This window comes from Pelophylax lessonae, assembly GCF_965119305.1.
Source record: "Pelophylax lessonae genome assembly, chromosome: 4".
NCBI lineage: Eukaryota > Metazoa > Chordata > Amphibia > Anura > Ranidae > Pelophylax > Pelophylax lessonae.
In genome coordinates, this window is record NC_138771.1 from 466,035,530 (window position 1) to 466,059,251 (window position 23,722).

The 23,722-nt window shown below is 42.0% G+C and overlaps 1 protein-coding gene across 1 annotated transcript in view; it reads left to right on the plus strand.

The window, feature by feature from the left end:
* CYFIP2 (cytoplasmic FMR1 interacting protein 2) overlaps nucleotides 1-23,722 on the plus strand; it is a 145,234-nt gene that overhangs the window by 59,326 nt on the left and 62,186 nt on the right. The window contains exons 6-12 of the mRNA XM_082254618.1: nucleotides 5,671-5,772; nucleotides 7,807-7,988; nucleotides 12,363-12,459; nucleotides 14,166-14,294; nucleotides 16,143-16,247; nucleotides 19,317-19,408; nucleotides 23,599-23,716. Of these exons, the coding sequence (XP_082110744.1) occupies nucleotides 5,671-5,772; nucleotides 7,807-7,988; nucleotides 12,363-12,459; nucleotides 14,166-14,294; nucleotides 16,143-16,247; nucleotides 19,317-19,408; nucleotides 23,599-23,716 (825 nt within the window). The remainder of the gene's footprint in view (nucleotides 1-5,670; nucleotides 5,773-7,806; nucleotides 7,989-12,362; nucleotides 12,460-14,165; nucleotides 14,295-16,142; nucleotides 16,248-19,316; nucleotides 19,409-23,598; nucleotides 23,717-23,722) is intronic.

Sequence of the window (23,722 nt, forward strand, 5' to 3'; positions counted from 1 at the left end):
AACGGAGCACGCACGCTGACACTCTGCAATCATTGGGGGACAATGCTGTGGCGCTCTGCAATCATTGGGGGACAATGCTGGCACTCTGCAATCACTGGGGGACAATGCTGTGGCGCTCTGCAATCATTGGGGGACAATGCTGGCACTCTGCAATAATTGGGGTACAATTCTGTGGCACTCTGCAATCATTGGGGGACAATGCTGTGGCGCTCTGCAATCATTGGGGGACAATGCTGTGGCACTCTGCAATCATTGGGGGACAAAGCTGTGGCACTCTGCAATCATTGGGGGACAATGCTGTGGCGCTCTGCAATCATTGGGGGACAATGCTGTGGCGCTCTGCAATCATTGGGGGACAATGCTGTGGCGCTCTGCAATCATTGGGGGACAAAGCTGTGGCACTCTGCAATCATTGGGGGACAATGCTGTGGCGCTCTGCAATCATTGGGGGACAATGCTGTGGCGCTCTGCAATCATTGGGGGACAATGCTGTGGCGCTCTGCAATCATTGGGGGACAATGCTGTGGCACTCTGCAATCATTGGGGGACAATGCTGTGGCGCTCTGCAATCATTGGGGGACAATGCTGTGGCGCTCTGCAATCATTGGGGGACAATGCTGGCACTCTGCAATCATTGGGGGACAATGCTGTGGCGCTCTGCAATCATTGGGGGACAATGCTGTGGCACTCTGCAATCATTGGGGGACAATGCTGTGGCGCTCTGCAATCATTGGGGGACAATGCTGTGGCGCTCTGCAATCATTGGGGGACAATGCTGTGGCGCTCTGCAATCATTGGGGGACAATGCTGTGGCGCTCTGCAATCATTGGGGGACAATGCTGTGGCGCTCTGCAATCATTGGGGGACAAAGCTGTGGCACTCTGCAATCATTGGGGGACAATGCTGTGGCGCTCTGCAATCATTGGGGGACAATGCTGTGGCGCTCTGCAATCATTGGGGGACAATGCTGTGGTGCTCTGCAATCATTGGGGGACAATGCTGTGGCGCACTCTGCAATCATTGGGGGACAATGCTGTGGCACTCTGCAATCATTGGGGGACAATGCTGTGGCGCTCTGCAATCATTGGGGGACAATGCTGTGGCGCTCTGCAATCATTGGGGGACAATGCTGTGGCGCTCTGCAATCATTGGGGGACAATGCTGTGGCGCACTCTGCAATCATTGGGGGACAATGCTGTGGCACTCTGCAATCATTGGGGGACAATGCTGTGGCACTCTGCAATCATTGGGGTACAATGCTGTGGCACTCTGCAATCAATGGGGGACAATGCTGTGGCGCTCTGCAATCATTGGGGGACAATGCTGTGGCACTCTGCAATCATTGGGGGACAATTCTGTGGCGCTCTGCAATCATTGGGGGACAATGCTGTGGCGCTCTGCAATCATTGGGGGACAATGCTGTGGCGCTCTGCAATCATTGGGGGACAATGCTGTGGCGCTCTGCAATCATTGGGGGACAAAGCTGTGGCTCTCTGCAATCATTGGGGGACAATGCTGGCGCTCTGCAATCATTGGGGGACAATGCTGTGGCGCTCTGCAATCATTGGGGACAATGCTGTGGCGCTCTGCAGTGATTGGGGACAATGCTGTGGCGCTCTGCATTGAAAGGGGCTCGCACGCTGAACTCTGCATTGATGGGGGCACGGAACAGTTGCATTGAAGGGGGCATGCACGCTGAACTCTGCATTGTTGGGGCACAGCACAGAGTTCATTGCATTGAAGGGGGCACAGTGTTTATTGCATTGAAGGGGGCACAGCACAGTGTTTATTGCATTGAAGGGGGCACAGCACAGTGTTTATTGCATTGAAGGGGGCACAGCACAGTGTTCATTGCATTGTGGGGGCACAGCACAGTGTTTATTGCATTGAAGGGGGCACAACACAGTGTTTATTGCATTGAAGGGGGCACAGCACAGTGTTCATTGCATTGAAGGGGGCACAGCACAGTGTTCATTGCATTGAAGGGGGCACAGCACAGTGTTTATTGCATTGAAGGGGGCACAGCACAGTGTTTATTGCATTGAAGGGGGCACAGCACATTGTTCATTGCATTGAAGGGGGCACAGCACAGTTGCATTGAAGGGGGCATGCACGCTGAACTCTGCATTGTGGGGGCACAGCACAGTGTTTATTGCATTGAAGGGGGCATAGCACAGTGTTTATTGCATTGAAGGGGGCATAGCACAGTGTTTATTGCATTGAAGGGGGCACAGCACAATGTTCATTGCATTGAAGGGGGCACGCACGCTGAACTCTGTATTGAAGGGGGCATGTACACTGGTCTCTGCATTGAAAGGGGGCATGTACGCTGGTCACTGCATTGAAAGGGGGCATATACCCTCTCCTGTACCATGACCTGTGACATGCCTGTACCATCACCTGTGCCATGCCTGTACCATCACCTGTGCCATGCCTGTACCATCACCTGTGCCATGCCTGTACCATCACGTATGCCATGCCTGTACCATGACTTCAAAGTCACGCAATTTTTTACTGCGTTTTTTGGCGCGAAGCAATACCTATTACATTTTTCTTTTTGCGCCCCCCCCCAAAAATTTTGAGCACCAGCCGCCACTGCTTCCCACTCAACATCTTTCAATTAAAAAAGCCAGGTGACAAATTGATGGCCAAACAGTGGCTGCATCCAATTAGATGTACTCTGGCAGGCACTGGCATTAGCTATCAGAATACAGTAGCCACAGTGAGAGATCCCTCCATCAGTGCTGTATAGTGTGGATGAGGGAATCTGTTAGGGTAAATGCACATGGCAGCCAGGCACACAGCAGTAACTCAACTCGGAAAAGCAGGCAGTGCATGTCCTTTTGTAGTTTATTGGCTGGTTAAGTTGGGTAGGGTGCGGGTGAGCTTTGGGATACTCCAAACTAGCAGAAAGATAATGGAGGACACTTCTAACTGTACTGTCTCTTCAGGGTGCAATCACCCTATTGTATTCAGTGTCTAGTGAGCTACAGAGGACCCCATTGCCAAGGTAAAACCTGAGTCAGCAAACTGGAGTGACCTCTCCCAGAAGATAGAAAGGACAGTCAATGCTTTCTTGCAGTACTGGCCAGCCTCTGTACTGGATGCCTCCAGGTCAGATCCTCTGCGGACTTCATGCACTGCTCTTCAGGAACTCCGAGCATGGGTCCCCTACCACTAGCTGGAGCTGGGACCCAAGCTATCAGCCCACAAGATCTCAGCCCTCAAGCTGGGTCTTCAATGATCCTGCTGTTACAGGCCACAGCTTATTTATATCCATACCAGACCTCTACTGGGCACATGTCCTGCCAGGGATTAGCTGAGGTGGTATGAATATGCAAGTGTGGGTCCACCTCTTCCAAGCACTAAATTTAGGAGCCTTCCAGAAATCAGGGGAAAGCAGCTGATCCTGCACCAGCAGAACCCAGAACAGCTAAAAGCAGTTTAACACTACTCTACTGCTACAGAGGAGCCACTAAACTAAATTGGCCTCAACTATTAGCATCCTAGTTAGGAGGGTGCTACATATGTATACCCTGATTTTGCTATATCCAGAAAGCAGTTTATCTTTGCTTTTTTTATTTACGCAGACATTGAGATAGGGCACCAGCAAACCCAAGACTATCTTGTCAGTAATCTGTTGATTTGAGAACACCTGCTTGTGATTTAGGAATATTATTTCTAAACAGGCTTATCACTATCTAATCAAAGTATAGTTATGTAACCAAGATTGTATTTGCCATAATGGCACATATGGGCCAGTGCCTAGAGCAGCAGGACTAGAGGGCCAGCACTAAGGCCCCTTTCACACTAGTGCGACTTGTCCCGCGATTTTGGACCGCAAAATCGCATGACAAGTCGTTTTCCATTATTTTCAATGAGCCCCATTCATATCAGTGCGACTTGAAGTCGCACCGACTTCAAAGTAGTCCCTGCACTACTTTGGCATGATTTTGAGGCCAAAGGCATTCAAGCTCAGTCAAAATCGTGGCAAAATTGCGGTAAATCGCGCGACTTTGAAGTCGCACAAGTGTAAAAGGGGCCTTAACCTCAAATTGTAAAAATTGTGATACTTCTTTGATTATTTGTTTTCATTCTTGTGACCAGTTTGGACATTGGTGGCTAAATTCAGCAATAAAACTGTAGTAGACACGGGATAGTCAGATGAGTCAAAAGGCTCCCTGTACCCTAATGAACATTAGTCTATCTCTCCTTTATTTTATTTGGTGGTCTGTGCAGCCCAATAGTCCTATATATAAAGCAGGCTACATCCGTACTATCTCCAATAGAGCGTTTTAGATGTAGTTTTATTACATGGCCCTGGGAATGAGGGAGACTTGTTATCATGGGGTTATATAAATCCTGTGTAAAAAATAATAATAATAATAATTTATGTGGGCCTAACATTTCCTTAAGTCCATCTCCAGCTTGCTGAACAGATCCTCCCCACTCCATGAAACCTGGACCATTTACACCAGGTCTGTCCTCCTCTCTGCAGCAGGCCCTTACCCCAGCACCGAACAATACTAATTTATTGATGTGTGGGTGCAATATAGTGTTGTAGTACTGTATGTCCAGCCTTGATGACACACCCTCAGCCTGGGTTTAGAGGGAGTAGACTGAATGAAAATGGCTATCTAACAGAAAAAACTGGTGATATTTACTGGCGCAGGGGGCAGCAATGAGACAAAGATGCACAGGCTGGGCTAACAGGGGATGCACAGGTGGTGCATAAATATATATTTTTTTTTTTTGCTGGTAATCTACTTTACCATCTCTGTTGGGTTGATACCAGCAGCTGTGACTTATAAAGTGGAAAGGGAGAAAATCTTGTCTCATTGGTATTGTTTTTTCCCACATAAGCTAGCGTGGAAGGTTTCTGTAGTAACCCACCAATCCCCATCTTTACATAGGCTGAATTTGAATGTGATCAAACCCAGTGTTTCTCAACCTTTTTTCATATAAGGCACCCCTTAAATTTTGGACAATCTCGAGGCACCCTCCAAATATATGGACAGTCAGGGGAGGACTGGGCCAGGGGGCAAACACCCCATTGCTGCTCTGGCCACCACACTGCATATGCCCAAAGGTGGTCAAATTATGCCTGCATGTTAATCATAGTTAAATATTGATTATAAAAAATATTTGATGGAAGCTTCACTCGTTGGCAATAACTGTGGAAGAATAGATGAAGTTATAAATAGAATGTTACCCCAACATTTCATTTTCATGATATGTGTCTGTTGTACTGTGCTTTTGTGTAAAAAAAAAAAAAGTATTCTGTTTTCTTTGCATTGTTTCCTTTGTTTGAAATACCTGGTGATGTTGCCAGTGTCCTTGTTTTGCCTTTTTTAAACTGACCACGCTAAGCATAAGAGCACATCCTTCCCAGTGTAGTAAATTTTCTTCTTTGCATTCTACCTAGTAGCACAACCTGCCTGTACTCCAATAGTCAGACTTGTGCTGACATGCCCCCCCCCCCCCCCCCGGCATAGCACTTCACTGGGAGGATCAGTGTACTGCTGCTTCTCTGCCTCCTTCTCACACATCCCTCTGCAGTCTCCACCCACACCTATTTTCTGTTTTGTACTGAATAGGTTGTTTTACAGGGTAAGGGTTCACATACTGTATACTTACCTATAAATACCTGTGTATAATGTGTCTTTCTAGGTGAAGTGCAATGAACAGCCTAACCGCGTAGAGATTTATGAGAAGACGGTGGAGGTTTTAGAACCAGAAGTCACAAAACTGATGAAGTTCATGTACTTCCAGGTGAATTGTGTTTTCTTATCTTTGTCCTTTCTGGCATCTGGTACAACAGTGGTTTTTCTAAAGCAGATGTAAACCCTAACTGGGTGACATTTAGGGGGAGATTTACTAAAATTGGAGAGAGCAAAATCTGGTGCAGCTCTGCACAGAAACCATTCAGCTTCCAGGTTTTATTGTTAAAGCTTAATTGAACAAGTTGAAGTTAGAAGCTGATTGGTTTCCATGCATAGCTGCACCAGATTCGGTAAATCTCCCTCTTAGCTTGCAAAAAAAAAAAAGCTGTGTATCGTAATCAACAGCCATTTTTTTCTTAAATGCACTTGTCACTTTTTTCATCAAACGTTACATTTCAGTTCTGTTAATCTCATGCAGGCTCCTAGCAACCACTTCCTAAATACATTCACTACAGCAATAGCTGCAGGTCTGCATATCTCAGGGTGGGTTGCTTGATAGTGACTAGGTGTCTAAAAAATGTATTTAAAAGCAGTCACTTGTATAACATGAAGACCTCCATAGTAGGATCAGGTATTATTTTGTTTAGAGCTTCAGATTTAAAAATATTGAAAATGCATAATTAAAATGGCCTTGACATTTTAAAGCTTATCTAAGATTTTAGTCATTGGGTTTACATATGCTGCTGCCCCCCTGTCCTGTGGGGAGAGAGAGAGCAGACAGAGCAGCTGCTCTCGGGCACAGTGCTGGATCAACATCAAGCTCAGGTAAGTATTTAGGGGGGCTGGGGGGGAGCTAAACATAGAAGGTTTTTTGTTTACCTTAACACAGAGAATGCATTTAGGGAAAAAAACCCTCTACCTTTACAAGCACTTTACTGCTGGTAACAAAGAATGATTACCTAGGCCAGTAAGTTCTCAAAACACACAACAGAACCAAAGTGAAGAAAGGTATATTTATTACACATGCTCAAGGTCCACACATTTTAAATGTGCTTATCTCTGACAGTTCAAAAATACATTTTGTTCCCTGATCCACCTCCGCTATAGTCTCCTGGAAGCTCTGGGGCAAAGGCTTTGAGATATGAAATGGTTATATTGCACATAATGGCTGTCAAGGGGCTGTAGGTCTTCTGTGAAGCACTCTCAAAGCTCTGCTTAGTCTGGCTCCTTGAGAAAGCAACATTTTTGAAACTTAAATTGGTAAATTTATAGAATTAGTATTGTAGCAATGTTTTCAGGAAAACATTAGTGGTTCACCAAATGATTTAGCCTGTTTCCTAGGCTGACATTTTAAAGTACCATAAGCATGTCCAGGTCCTTAGCTTCACAGGGTTTGCTAGACCTTTATCTTCCTGAGTCTGTCCTAGTATGAAACCAAAGAAAACTCCCAACAGCCGGGAAGCAGGCAGGACCTGTACCCTGTAGGAGCCCAAGATGTGAGATAGCACTGCAATATACCGTATCTCTTTCGCAGTTCATGGCATATGTCACAGAGAGCCCATGTTTGGTCAGCTAAGTCAGGAAAAAACTATAGCTAAATGGGGTGCTCCTAAATAGTTGACCGATAAAGTTATACATTTATAAAATGTAATTCTGTTTATATTCTTTTTGTATAATCATTACACTTTCTTTTGCTTTAAAGCCCAACTGAAGTAGTGAAATAGATATGCAGTCAAACATTGTACTAACAACTTCCATTTTCATAGTCTTCTTAGCTCCTCTTTCCTGTTACAGCAGTTGTCCTGGGTGTCTGTATATGACTTTGTAGGTCAATTGGCAGCAGACTCATTAATGTATCAGTCCTGGTCAGATACTTCTCTTTTCTCTGCAAAACAAGTCTTGGGGATGCTTATGCTGAGGGGTGTGGCAATTACTCAGCTCTGGCAGCACAGAGCACTGGAGGAGCGAAGGCAGGACACAGCATTTCTACTAAGAGAGAAAGGTATTGGGAGAAAAATCAAAATCAGTCAACAGTCATAGCATGTAGGAGAACAGGACAATCCATTCTGGATCTAAGTATACTTTATAAACCACCTCTGCTTCTGAGCACAATGTACTAGCTGTCAACCATAATCACTTTCAGCGTAAAGCCATAGAGAGGTTCTGCAATGAAGTGAAGCGCCTCTGTCATGCTGAGCGCAGGAAGGATTTCGTGTCGGAAGCCTACTTGCTCACCCTGGGGAAGTTCATTAACATGTTCGCTGTACTGGATGAACTCAAAAACATGAAGTGCAGTGTGAAGAACGACCACTCTGCTTATAAACGGTAAGGAACCCTGATAATACCAGTTTGTCATGTGTGTTTTTGTCAATTGCTTTGGTCCTCTGTCCCAACCTTAAAATGGATAAGTTGAAGTTGAAGAAGTAATTTGGATTGGCTTCATAATAAATATAACAAGGTGTGAGGGAAATCACCTTAGACCACAAGCTGATACAAGGAAAAAAACATTTATTCTCGTATACGAGGAGACAGGTTACATGGGCATAGGCCTATTAGCTACAGTGACCCGTGGAATAGGGCTGCTTACACATGCAGCCAACCTGTCTGGCTTGCATATGATGTATCTTATCTTATATACATTTGGAACATCCTGTCCAAAAAAAAAACCCTCCCCTTCGGACAATGATTGGTAGGCCTAAATACAGGCTTTATTGTATCCTGAAGGGGGGGGTTAGCTAATAACTCACATACTTAATGCGAACAGTTAGCTTATTGTGTATATATATATATATATATATATATATATATATATATATATATATACTTATTCATTAGACACATGAGCCATTTCCTGGGCTACAAGACATATGGACAGGATATAGCGACGTCATGGAGTATAGTAAGCCATTGTTAGCAAAATATGGTGGAAACTCATGTGACTACTTATGTAAGTATATGTATATATTGTTATAGGCATAAATGATTATAAAACATATAAATAATTATGAAACATTCATAATTTCTTTAACACAAGGGAAATTCCTTACCTTAGGTGTTTCTGTAATGCTGGTCACAAACTCAACACTGTTAGAGTATAACTACGTTTTGGATAGAGTGGAGAGGGTTTTATTGCTGTCTGTGTCCCCATTAGGAAGATTTACCCTCTCTATTTGTCATGTTTACCGTTATCACAGAAAGTGAAAAATCCCAAATGTTGGGTTGTCCCAATAACAGTAATAGAGGGGGAAGATTCCACTTGGGACATTAAATCTAGTGATCCTGGTAACAACCAGGATTCCCTCACTTTAGAGGGATTTCCTCTCACTTCCTTTTTTGGCTATGGGATAGAAAGGGAAATCTCCCCAATTGGACATAGAGGGAAAAAAAATGACAGGGGTTATAACTCTCCCTTACTCTATCCAAAATGGAAAAAAAAAAACATTATCTGGTGAAGTCTCCTTGTCATGGACATGTTTATGTACAGCAGTACAACCTGGCAAGGGAAGAGTTACTGCCTTGTACAGTTGCTGTTTGGGCAATGCAAAGTGGGTGCTATATGTGCAGAAAGATATTAAACTATATGTGCACTGGAAGATACAAGAAGTACAGTGCCTTGCGAAAGTATTTGGCCCCCTTGAACTTTTCGACCTTTTGCCACATTTCAGGCTTCAAACATAAAGATATAAAACTGTAATTTTTTGTGAAGAATCAACAACAAGTGGGACACAATCATGGAGTGGAACGAAATTTATTGGATATTTCAAACTTTTTTAACAAATAAAAAACTGAAAAATTGGGCGTGCAAAATTATTCAGCCCCCTTAAGTTAATACTTTGTAGCGCCACCTTTTGCTGCGATTACAGCTGTAAGTCGCTTGGGGTATGTCTCTATCAGTTTTGCACATCGAGAGACTGAAATTTTTGCCCATTCCTCCTTGCAAAACAGCTCGAGCTCAGTGAGGTTGGATGGAGAGAGTTTGTGAACAGCAGTTTTCAGTTCTTTCCACAGATCATCGATTGGATTCAGGTCTGGACTTTGACTTGGCCATTCTAACACCTGGATATGTTTATTTGTGAACCATTCCATTGTAGATTTTGCTTTATGTTTTGGATCATTGTCTTGTTGGAAGACAAATCTTCGTCCCAGTCTCAGGTCTTTTGCAGACTCCATCAGGTTTTCTTACAGAATGGTCCTGTATTTGGCTCCATCCATCTTCCCATCAATTTTAACCATCTTCCCTGTCCCTGCTGAAGAAAAGCAGGCCCAAACCATGATGCTGCCACCACCATGTTTGACAGTGGGGATGGTGTGTTCAGGGTGATGAGCTGTGTTGCTTTTACACCAAACATAATGTTTTGCATTGTTGCCAAAAAGTTCGATTTTGGTTTCATCTGACCAGAGCACCTTCTTCCACATGCTTGGTGTGTCTCCCAGGTGGCTTGTGGCAAACTTTAAACGACACTTTTTATGGATATCTTTAAGAAATGTCTTTCTTCTTGCCACTCTTCCATAAAGGCCAGATTTGTGCAGTATATGACTGATTGTTGTCCTATGGACAGAGTCTCCCACCTCAGCTGTAGATCTCTGCAGTTCATCCAGAGTGATCATGGGCCTCTTGGCTGCATCTCTGATCAGTCTTCTCCTTGTATGAGCTGAAAGTTTAGAGGGACGGCCAGGTCTTCGTAGATTTGCAGTGGTCTGATACTCCTTCCATTTCAATATTATCGCTTGCACAGTGCTCCTTGGGATGTTTAAAGCTTGGGAAATCTTTTTGAATCCAAATCCAGCTTTAAACTTCTCCACAACAGTATCTCGGACCTGCCTGGTGTGTTCCTTGTTCTTCGTGATGCTCTCTGCTCTTTAAACGGACCTCTGAGACTATCACAGTGCAGGTGCATTTATAAGGAGACTTGATTACACACAGGTGGATTCTATTTATCATCATTAGTCATTTAGGTCAACATTGAATCATTCAGAGATCCTCACTGAACTTCTGGAGAGAGTTTGCTGCACTGAAAGTAAAGGGGCTGAATAATTTTGTACGCCCAATTTTTCATTTTTTTATTTGTTAACAAAGTTTGAAATATCCAATAAATTTTGTTCCACTTCATGACTGTGTCCCACTTGTTGATTGTTCATAAAAAATTACAGTTTTATATGTTTATGTTTGAAGCCTAAAATGTGGCAAAAGGTCGAAAAGTTCAAGGGGGTTGAATACTTTCCCAAGGCACTGTACATGCAGATATCCCCTGTTGCCTTTCATATACACAGTTAACTTTTTACTGGTTGTCGTACCTGATTGGGTTTCTTTAACCGCCTTAGCGGTATCCCCGAGCGTGACTCGGGGTAGGAATTTTCTGCTATTAGCGGTATCCCCGAGTCACGCTCGGGGTCAATGGGCAGAGCGTGCAGACAGCGCAGCGGAGCTTTTCTTACCTTATCCTGGCGATCCAGCGATGAGCTCTCATTGCTGTGACCGCCAGTGAGATCTCCGCCGCTCGTCTGTCGGTAGGAGGACTTCCTAGTTCCGCTCCCTGCAGCAGCAATGCTGCATGGGAGCGGAACTAGGGAGGGAAATTCAAAAAAAAAACGTTGCACAAAACACATAACACATTTTATATTATATATATGCATATATATATATATATATATATATATATATATGCAAATATATATATATATGTATATATGTGTATATATATATATATATATATATATATATATATATATATATATATACCTATATACACACACACATATATATATATATATATATATATATATATATATATATATATATAAAATTATATTATTGATTTGATTATAATTCATGCGTTATATATATATATATATACACACACACACATATATATATCTATATACACACATATATATATATAATATATAACGCATGAATTATAATCTAATCAATAATATAATTTTATTATATATATTATATATTAAATAATAAAATAATATTATTGATTCGATTATAATTCACTTGTTTGTGTTTCAAATTTATCACATCTGGGATGTCTACTAGAGACTTGTTTTGGTCAGGTTTAAGTCAGTAATTACTAAGAATTGTAGGCCTATAATACATAACGCCAAATTTCCATGAAAAGAATTGTACCGCTTTTGGAACAGAATTCCTGACAGAATCATACCGCCAGGGAGGTTAAATATCTACCCAAGACTTTTGTTTTGGATAACAGGGACAAAGGTTAAAATATCTGTCAGGTTTATATTGTTGTCATTGGCCAATTATGAAAAATGTCCTGTCCAAGGTGGCAGCAGACATTGGAACAGGAAAAGAAGTGAAATCGCTACATGAAAACCCAGGCAGCAATAAACCTATAATCAAATAATCACTTTTTTTTCCTTTGATCATGTCCTTGTCGGGACTATTTACCAGGAAGTGAAGTCTTATGAATCTTCACCACTCTACTCAAAAAAAAAAAAGTATATATAATTTTTATTTTTTTTTTGTTTTTATCCCTGGCCGATGTCTGTGCTTTTTTTTTTTGCTACATTTCTCCTCACTTCTTGTCCATGTGGCACCTGACAGACTTTCTAACCCTTCAACACTCTATCCAAAATGAATAAAACATTAATGCATTTTAGGACTTTTGATGTAAATAAATGCAGACAGTGTCGATAGGCCTTAGTTATGCATTGTCTGTGTATATTTTCTTGCAGTGCTGCCCAGTTTTTGCGGAAGATGGCAGACCCACAGTCTATACAAGAATCACAGAATCTCTCTATGTTTCTGGCCAATCACAACAGGATCACTCAGGTAAGAACACTTTTTTTGCAACCCTCTTCAGAGTTGAACCCAATACATCTTTTAGCCCCCGTTCACACCAATGCATTTTGTCTTGCGGTTTGACAGTTCCAAATCGCATGACAAGTTGCACCCCATTGCCAGCAATGTAACCAATCATATCGCTGTGACTCATGTTGCAGCTATTATGAAAAAGATTCCTGCACTTATTTTTAATGACTTCATTGTGACTTGCATAGACTTCTGTTAAATAAAGTCGCAAGCCACAATGAAATCAGGAGTGCTAATCGCACTAATGTGTGGCTTTAAAAAATCGCAGTGAAGTAGCACGATTTCAAAGCTGCACGGTGTGAACCAGAGCTAGTGGTACTGAGCAGTGCAACTGTGCTTGGGACTGGAAGACTAGAAAATATGCATGGGGACATTTATAAATTATGGTATGCTGAAAGCAGGATAGTTCCCCAAAGTTCTGGAGGTCCTGAAGTATTTGAAGTCTTTTATTGTAAAATTTACTAGAAATCATTTTCTGCAACCTAAAACATTGTACCCATTTATACTAAATAAATATGAATGCCAAGCAAACAGCTAAGTATACAGTTGTGTGTGAATTAGCCTACTTGCCAAGGATTTGCAATTCTGTTCATCCAGTCATATGATACATTCACCCCTACCCGTGAGCATAGTCATGTTCCAGATCTTTCTGCAGACTTAAGAAGTTAAGCAACACAGCCTAGTCCAGTATCTACCCCAGTCTGTGATTGGACAGAAAAGTAGCAGCAGCACATTGATGAGGTTATTGGCGGGATCTCATGATTGGCTGAGCATACTGCCACCCCCTCTTCATCCCTCCTTCCCCCACACAATCTGGTGCTGTGCTGGGGAATACTTGGAGGCTGATATAAAGAGACAAATACCTATATTACTATCGGGAAAAAATAAATATGATTTTTTTTTTTACTTCGTTTTTTTTAGCATTTACGTGTACAGGCATTTCTTTGAATTTCCTTACTTCCCATTAAAGTAAATGGGAATTTGAATGCAACTCTCAAATGCAATTTTGAAGTATCTTGGGCCTAACATGTATAACTATCCTAAGCTTGAGAAATCCAAAATTTTACTGTAGAGGGGGTGGGGGGAAATCTTCCAGTGGGGAAACCTGTTCTGGTGACAGCAGTCTAACAGAGACATTCCAATCTTTTTAAAGAGATGTCCTTCCTTCCTTCCTCCCTATTAATGTCCTTTTGTGTCTTCAGGATGTGAGAGTAAATCTCCCCAATTGGATGCAGACGTAAAAACCTTTTCATACTTGAAAAATTATAAAGAACACATTTGCCTATAGATAATGCAAGTGAAAGCAGACTATGTTTGTCTGTCTACATACACCCTAAATGAAAATCTAACTGCATTGCAAAGTTGATCATCTTTAATCACAACAATAATTTAAAAAAAAAAGTCTTATTTTATCATAGTATCTATGAACTGTCTGTATCGCTCTGTAATAACATGTCTAATTCAGACATTTTTTCTACAAATATTGTCCCATACAGTTTTGGAGGGCAATTTTTTCTTAAAAGCAGATTAGACAGTTCTTGTTTCAGGCAACCAGATTGGTTTGAACTTCTGTATTCAGAATACATAGCTACGTGTCTTGATAAGAAGAGAAGCAGCTAGTAAAACATTGCACTCATTTGTTTCATGGTTTGCTCTTGTCTTTGTAGTGCCTGCACCAGCAGCTGGAGGTGATTCCCGGCTACGAGGAGCTGCTAGCTGACATTGTCAACATCTGTGTGGATTACTATGAGAATAAAATGTATTTGACACCAAGTGAAAAGCACATGCTGTTAAAGGTAACCCCAACAGTGAAAATATTTCTTCTACAGAACTCGCTTCAAACAGTAGAGCTTTAGGGACATAGCCACTTGCTTTTCTTCTTTTCTTAAGGGCTTTTCTTGCCCAATTTTACTAAAATTAAGTTACAGAAATCAAAATCAAAAGGTTTTCCCTTGCAGGGGTTTTTAGCCATTTTCTCTCACAAAGAAATAGGCATTCAGCCTCCCAACACTGCTGCCTTAGCCTTACCCTACAGACAGTCTTCATACACAAGTTTGGTTCATACACCTGGCAGAACCTTGCTGCTCTGGCTCCCACCTCTCCCCTAGGTGGAGCCCTTCTGACTCCTGGCAGAGACCTCTGTCTGCTGGGTTGGAGCCCAGTACCATAGTTAGGTCTCTCCTAAAAGCCCAGCACACAACTGCTCAATTAGTGTGCTGGTGGTCCTGAAAACCAGGACCCAGGATTGGAGGTTTCATCCCTCCAAGATCTCTATGAAATCTCTAGGCTCTGTGTTTTACCATAACGATGAGGAAACTGAAAAGCCAGTTTCCTCTGAATGACACAAGCCCCCTGGAGCCCCTTAAATACCTGGATGAGAATCCTGGATCATTCTGGATTACACTGTGACAGGGCATAGCACTGCCACAGGAGATAAAGCTGGTCAGCTCAATGTGAATCTGCTTTTCCAATGCAGAGCACCACAACAGGTATACTTTAAGGCAGGCCTCTATGGATGCACACACTGGCCTTCCTTTTGCTTCACTGCTGTTCTCTTCAGCTGCTGGAATAAAAGAACAACCATGTGTAAACTAGAAGTTGCTGGAGTTGAAGCTTACACAGGGCCATGAACTACTCACGTGACAGTGCTAATTGTCCTATTGCTGTCACATGGAGTGAGTCACATGCTTCTCTTTACCCAGAAGTCCAGATAATTTTCTTCAACTTTTGGCTCTGGATGGAGAAGCAGGAGAGCAAAGGAATGGTATGTATGCTGTATGCTGCTGAAGGGGCGTCCTTCCCCTGAATGGGTAAAAATACAGGTTTCATTTAAAGGGTAACTCATCTTTTGTAAAATTAAAAACAACCCTCTTTTTTCAGTTACACTGTGTAATTTGCTAGGATGTTTATAGACTCACATCTCCTGTAAATTGGCAGAAGATATTATAATAATAATATTAATAATAATAACAATATTAATAATAATAATATAATGCCATCAATGAAAAGCAATCTATGAATGGAAGAGGGAGGCTTTTCATTCACCTGTCTGTCCTCAACTCATAGAGTGCTTTTCATTACTGAAAACTAAAGTACAGCTTCTATGAATAGAGAAGGGGCGGAAAGGGCGGACAGGGTGGACATAGTTGGCACTCTTGACTTTTTCAGGTCTAGCAGCTGTATTAACCCATGCAGCACAAGAAGATTACTGCTGTGGGGGTATGGGGGGCAGAGGATGGAAGATTTCAGAGAAGACAGCAGCCACCAGCACATGGGACACGTATTGTTGATTGTAAGTACTGTCCCTTGTGCTGGGCAAAAAGGGCAGGCATAGTCAGGCTCTGTTGACGAGAGCATGTGACAGCCCCTTAGTTGTATTAACCCCCCCCCCTCACACGGAAGATTGCAAAGGTGGAGAGTTGGGCATAAACGGAGGAGGAGATCAGCACAAAGGACCCATTCCACTGACTAAGTTATGTTCCTGGTGCTGATTTTCCTTTTTTTATGCTACACTTATGCAGAATTTTAAATAGATCTATACGGTATGTGTGTAAGTAACAGGACACTTTGCAGCTACACTTTACATGGAAAAGGTTCATGCAAACATGCATTGAGCACAAAACACTTCTGTTTCTCATTTGCAGGTGATGGGCTTCGGGTTGTATCTGATGGATGGAAATGTCAGCAATATTTACAAACTTGATGCTAAAAAACGGATAAACCTAAGTAAAATCGACAAATTCTTTAAGGTGATGTCTACGAATCACTAAAGTTTTGTTAGCGATTTTCTTTGTAACTGCATGCCATTTCAGTTTGTGATTATTTCATCTGATACAATTGAATTCAATCTTAAAATAATCCCATCACATATCTGCCCAATTCCGCATACTTTTAAAAAAAACTACAGTGGTTACCTATTGAAAAAATGCATGTCAGAATGGTGAGTAGATCCAGAGGTACAGGTGGCTAAATGTATATGCAAATATTGACTTTACTGTAAAGTTGAGAATGGCACAGCCCATTATGCTTCCCAATCCTCCCAATGGACACCATAAAAAGGGGTTTCCTCAGTGACCAATGAGGGGGCACAAGAGGTGGAGGGTTGGGGCCCACCTTAATTTTTACAATAAAAAGGTGTAAAGCTTCTGCTGCCTAAAGTTCTAGATCTAGTAATCATTCTGCCATATGAATTATATTAAAGGTAACGTCTGCTTATGTATTTATCTTAGTCTAAGTTTGAGTTTCCCTATTTTTTTACAGATTTATGTTACTCACCAGCAATCTGTTTCAGAAGCAGTACAACGTTGTAGATATGTATCTCAAGCTGCATTTTAGAAAGACCATCCTATGCTAACAAATGTGCTGGCTACATTTTATTTAGTCTTGTGAATCTGGAAAAATGATGGGAATTGTGGTTCATATTTGTGAAGTGCAGCTCACATTCACAGATTCCAAACCCCCAGTTGTTTTACATCTCTGCTGATTGGATGTTTCTCACCCATGCCAATTTACTGGGGCTAGTTCATTTAAGCTTTGGAGGTATGAACCATGTCAGCCAATAAAATTGTAATTCTAATTATTTAATGCTGGTTACAAAACGTTATGGATATCATTAAATCAGAAATCCATACTTGATAGTTTCTGTTTGGAGGAAACCTATTTTTTCAAAAATGTAAGAAATTAAAGAGCCCTACTGCCTGTAGCAGTCAGTCACAAGCCAGCTTTCTAACATCTAGTTAAGTAGACAAAACAAGACAGCTGGATACAATGGACAACATAGGCATTTATTTCCATAATTTCTAAGATATCTGCCTGCCCTCTTATTTCAAATGTTAAAAAAAAGTAAAGTATAGGTCAAATTGGTAATTTTCTTGGTTAAGAAAGGAATAATAGTAGTTTTGGAAGATAAAACACAATGGCCCTCGTGTATTAAAATTCCGAGTCTTGCGTCTAGAATTTCACCCACAGTGCAACTCCAATTCTGTGGTTATCAGTGCGCAATACTTCATTCACATGCTTTTGTAAAATGCTACAGTACTGTACAGTCCTGAAGTCTAGTGCCTTTCCTGGAAGTTCTACCTGCTTTTTGATGATTTGTGATAGGTGGAGAAGAACACGCCACTGTGAAAAACACATGGGAGAACTGCGGGCTGTATAGTTGACTTTGAGTGTGTAAATAGATGTATTAGGTAATTAATTTTGGCTCAAAGTCTTTAGCTGCTTTAGAGCACTAGTTAAAGCCACCAACATGAATTGAAGAAGTCTCACAAGCAACCTAAAACATAACTGCTGGTCTATTTGATTATGTACGTACCTCTTCTTGTCAAAAGAAATGCCAGATGATTGTGCATTGAATCATTTCTTTATCTCTGCCATTACTCCATTACTGTCATCAGCTGCTCCCTAGACAGAAACCCAATTTGTGGTTGTTCCCATTGTGGAGCTCAGACAGAGCTCAGTTGATGTCTCCCCCTGCTGTGTGAGCGCACATGTTGATTTACTCTTTTCAGTGGGGCAAACGATTCCCATAAGCCAACCACAGCACACATATTTATACATAGAACTAACAAATATTTATATACTTATTGCCAGTTTTATACAGGTCCTACACTAGCCATTCACAAGTTGAGCAATGTTACTGTAGAGCTTTTTTAGCTAATCTTTGGAGCAGCACCATTCATTTAAATGGGCCTCCCTCCACTCCAAAAACACACTAAAGAAGCTCATGTACCAAATGTTGGACATAAGCCAAGCATGATTTGTGTCTCATGTTTTGCGTGTTTTGTTACGCGGAAAACAAGTGGCAAAATGCGAGACTGCTACCTGCGTTTGGGGTGCTATAAAGGAATAATGGCACCAAAACACGTTGCGCGTTTTAGCATGTTTTATGCACGTTTGCAGAAACGCTAAGCCCAGGTGTTCTGCGGTCAGGGCTGTATTTGTTGTCCACAGGTAACAGGAAACTCTCACTGACACACCCCCTCTCCCTGCATGAGTGATGATGGGCTCTTGTCTTGGGCAAGCCCTTGGTGCTGGAGACAAGTGTTACTAATCAAAACGAGGTAACCATTTGTCTCCTACTGAACATTATGGACGAACATCTGTATAGGGAGGGGTGGCACGCTGTTGACCGTGTTAGCTTTGCATCCACTACACCTATCAAAATGGAACAAAATGCAGAATGCGCTTTATCCCCAGGGGACAGGAGGAACTTAATAGTTGTTTGGTGAAACCTCCTCTTTAAAGGGGAGCTACAGTCTCCATTTAAAAATGTAATGAACACCTTCCCGTGATCCTTTAAAAATCGCTGGATTTACTTTAGATTATGTCAATAATGTAATTTTATTCCCTTTTTGCCAAAAGTCCTGTTTATTGGCCCCTACAGAAATTTTGATGGCGGCTATTTTAGCTGTGGGCGTCTAAAGCCCGCAGCAGTGAGTTCTGGGATTTAGTGCAGCTGACTACCTAGCATGCACCTCTCAATCGCATAATTTCCAGTCTGGAAATACCACAAAATTAGACGCATTGGCTACTTAAAGACACGTAGGATAGATGACCCCTATATCCCAGGAGTCAACAGTACAGCCTGATGGTGTAACCGTCTAGGTGGCTGCACCCGCGAGTGCCAGGAAAATTAAAAGAAAAAAGTGTTGTGTAGTAATCATGGAATGCTCTCTACTAGAGTTCTGGATGGCAAGACTTGATATTCTTGTACGTGAAGGCCTGCGTGTTTTATGATGGTGTGTTCATGGACAGAAATCCCTGTGCAGTGTTTCTGTGTGTCTAAATGTGCAGTCCGTCTGTTTTCTCTTTTACAGCAGCTGCAGGTGGTACCTCTCTTTGGAGACATGCAAATAGAGCTGGCCAGATACATTAAGACCAGTGCTCACTATGAGGAGAACAAGTCAAAGTGAGTGCATGCCGTAATGTCTCTTGGCAGTAGTGGAGTGATAAGATGAGGGGTGGTCACAGTGGAACTTGATGAGTCATACTTTACGGTAACTGGCGAGGAAACCAATATACACAGCAATAAGCAGCTTGTGGTTGTAAAATGCTTTTATTATGATTTGGGCTTTGCTGCCACAAGCTGCTTAGTGCTGCAGACAGTAGAGCTGATTATGAAAGGGCGACGCCACCCAAAAGTGATATTTTAGTTTTAGGTGTTGCTTGGCTAGTTGAGTCAGTTTGTAGCTTCTTGTATTTTTTGGATACCCCAACAGTGAAAAGTCGATGATGTTATTCTAAACTCTGTTCTTGACTATCTGATAGTTTTGGGAAATTCCTGCCCACCTTTGTGTGTTCCAGCGTGTTTTTTTTTTTAAGTCTACATTATACAATTTTTTATATTTTGAGATTAACAGTTTTTCTTGATTTTTTTCTAAGAGATACCGCAGTTTGTTCCTTTTTGGAGCCCCTTTGATGGCCACTCCTTTGTGCTTTCATCCCCGTTTCTTTTACATTATAAAACACAAGAAAAAACAAGGAATGGAGACCCCTCCTAATGGCCACAGCACATAGATCTCACCAACAGAGCCCCATAGAGATATAAAACATTGTTAAGTGGCTTAACCCTTCAGCATTTACCAAACATTAAAAATATCACTTTTGGGTGGACTGACCCTTTCAAAATTGGAGCGAGGATAACTGGAGCCTTTACTCACTGATACTGTAAATCATACCTGTCCTAAAGAAATATGGAGGCTGCCACTGATGCCCTCTCTTTCTGAGCATGTTAGTTGCCTGGCAGTCGTTCTGATCCAATGGGTCCAGTACTTTTTTAGTCACTGAAAAAAGCATGCAGGGGTTCTGACTTTTTTCTGTGGCTTTTCTGATCTGCATGTTTGTTCCAGGTCAGTAACTAGGAAATTACTGAAGCCGCTGGATGTGTAAGGCAGTCAAACAATTATCATTTTCAGAAGAAGGTCAGCAATAGAAGGATGTATATTTTTTTCAGTAAAGGTTTCTCATTAGTGGCCATGCAATGGAAACTGCTGTTCTTTGGCCCCACCTGGACTGTTTTATAGTTTCAGGGCAGTAAAGCTGAACTTGTTCAGCTTCACTGCAGGTCAGAGAATGGAAGCTTCCATGTAAGGCTTCTCAAACTGTTATGTTAACATTGTGTTTGACTTTTTTGTTACAGGGACAATTTTCTTGAACAGGTCACGTAAAACTTGATATATCACATAGTCAGCACTAAGACATGGAACTATTTTCCGAAAGCCAATCAGATTCAAACTTTTAGGTCAAGTTTTAATTTAATTGGTGTATGTGAGGAAAGATCTTCAATTCTTACTGCTGACACTTTAATTTATTACAGCTTTTACTGTACAATTGGCAACAGTAACCAGTCAGACCACCTTTCCATCAGTTTAGAGCAAGTTAAAAAATGAATGATAATTAAGGGTTTGGTTGGCATTGATCATTATGCTGTATATTTTGCGCTTTACCCAATTACAGACAGCTATTTGATCATACGCTTACATACACAAGGCTGCAATACACTGTGTTCCTTTCTGTAAATTTTAATGAAAATTAGCACTTCTCTAAAACCCATCTGACCCCTGGAGCCCAGAAATGAGGCTAGGAAGCAGCAGACACTGACAAGACATGTTCCAATTGTAGACAATCCTTCCCTAAAGGCCCTGTACTATAATTTATGGCATAAGTAAACGTCAGTATCCTAAAGCACACACGTCAGCCTTTGCCTGAGATCCATTACGTGTTCCTACAACTGCATCATTAAGCTGACAATACACATAGCAGTCTGATTATATAATCTTTTTTAGCACTACCAACATTTTTGTTAGCGTGAGGGTCTGCCTGTTTGAATACAAGTTAAATGGATCCTTTAATCCAGCTGTACACTGATCGAAATTCAACCAGTTCAGCAGGGGCTAGCCGAATTTCGATCCGTGTATGGGCAGACTGGTTGTACAGAAGTCGATCAGTATAGCCTGTCAGATTTTTCTTGATCGATCAGTGCAACCCACTGGTTGAACAAAAAAAAAATTGTCTAATGTATGGGCTGCCTTAAGGCTCGTACACACTTGACGAAAATCGTACGAAAAATCCTCCGATTTTTCTCTCTCATGCTCAGCGGTCATAACTGTTTTGAGTTGACAGTGCATAAATGTTCACGAAATTTTTCGTCCGTTTTTTTGGGATCTTTGTTCCTAGATTTCCGGGTTGTCAGCAACTTCAGAACATGCGTGGTCTTTCGTATCTGATTTTTCGCGGACATATTGCATACACATTAAAACGAAAATTGGTCGTGCTAGGGACGGATGATAAAAATTTTGGTGTTTGTCCCTCCGTTTTTTTTTCGTTGAAAATGTCGGCATAGGCTGCTGAAAGTTGTGTACACACAGGCCGAAAATCGTACGATTTTACCTCGGACGGGAATTTTCGGCAGATTCTCTACTAGTGTGTACCCCACTTTAGAGAGGTTCTACACATTACATAGTTTTGGTAGATCTAAAGGAGATTATACAGAGATTGCAAAGTATTGGGCCAACTCAACGCTGGTCAGTGTAATTGGTCATTTCTGCAATTGAAAGCTGATGGAAATTTGTTGAAATTCTCTGTAAATTGCTATGTGTATGGCTGACATAATACCAACTGCATTAGTCAGGATCAACCCCTTCATTTTCTATAGAAGCTCACTAAATTATATCATGTAAAAATTGTGGAGTTTAAGTGATAGGCTTTATTGGCTAACTTAAAGTGGAATTCCACCCAAAAGGGGAAGCTCCGATTGTTTGCTTCCTTCTCCCCTCCACTTCCACATTTGGCACCTTTCAGTGGGGGGGGGGGGGGGGGGAGTGGATACCTGTTAAAACCAGATACCCACTTCTGGGTAAGATCGTTGTGACAGAAGACAGCGGGACCATTTAGAAAGCGCAGCGCGGCTCACGCATGTGCAGTAGGAAACAGGCTGTGAAGATGCCTGCGCCTGCACCTAGAGTTGATGGACAGATCGACATCGCGGTCTCCCTGGACAGTTAAGTGTCCTTATATTAAAAGTCAGCAGCTACAGTATTTTTTTCCCCAGGCTGGAACTCCTCTTTAAGTTAATAAATATGTAAGCTTTTGGGATGCCTTTGCCATTATTTATACAATTGACTTGTACAGAGGCTGATGAAGGGATCTAAGGAATCCTGAAAGCTTGCAATTTTAATACCTTTTATTGGCTAGCTTAAAGTGATTGTAAAGTCTAGTTTTTTTAAAAATAACAAACATGTTATACTTACCTGCTCTGTGCAGTTGGCTTTGCACAGAGTGGCCCGGATCCTCCTTTTCTCAGGTCCCGCTTCTGTGCTCCTGGCCCCTCCCTCCTGTTGAGTGCCCCCACTGCAAGCAGCTTGCAGTGGGGGCACCCCAGCCGAGTCACAGCTCCCTGTGTCCATTCAGACATGGAGCCGCGACAGGGCCCCGTCCCCTCTTACTACTGATTGGCTGACTGACTTTAATTGACAGCAGCGGGAGCCAGTTGCGCCGTGTTGCTGTCTCAGCCAATTAGGAGGGAAGTCCTGGGCAGCTGAGAAACTTCTGCAACATCGCTGAATAAAGCTGGGCTTAGGTAAGTATTAAGGGGGCTGGGGGGGGGGGGGGGTGCTGCACACAAAAGTTTTTTTTGTATCCTAATGCATTAGGTTAAGAAAAAACCTTCTGCCTTTACAATCTCTTTAAGTTATCACTTAAACTACAAACCTTCCGCATTAATCAATGGCTAACTTGGTACAGTACACTACTACAGCTAGATTAAATCATGAAAGGCTTTACAAGATGGTAGAACTGGACACGCATAAAACAGTTTATCATATTATATACTGTATATCCATGGGCATATTGATATGTTAAAATTGCTTTTGTGTTATACGATAAATGCCCCTTCATTGGTTCATATTTGCAGGTTCATTTTAAAGATAATTTTTTGAATCATTAACAATCAGACCCTTTGTCACCTCTTCTATAGTACATGATGTGGTTATTGTTGGATGATATGCTGTAGTGTAGTTATTCCTAACAAGCCCTCCTAGACTCTTTCCACATGCCTCTTTGAGGCCCATCCACAGGCTTAAGCAGCTGTTTCCTGCCCAGGTGGACCTGCACACAGAGCAGTATCAGCCCGCAGTACAATATTTGTGAGCAGATGGTACAGATCCGTGATGACCACATCCGCTTCATCTCCGAGCTGGCCCGCTACAGCAACAGTGAGGTAAGA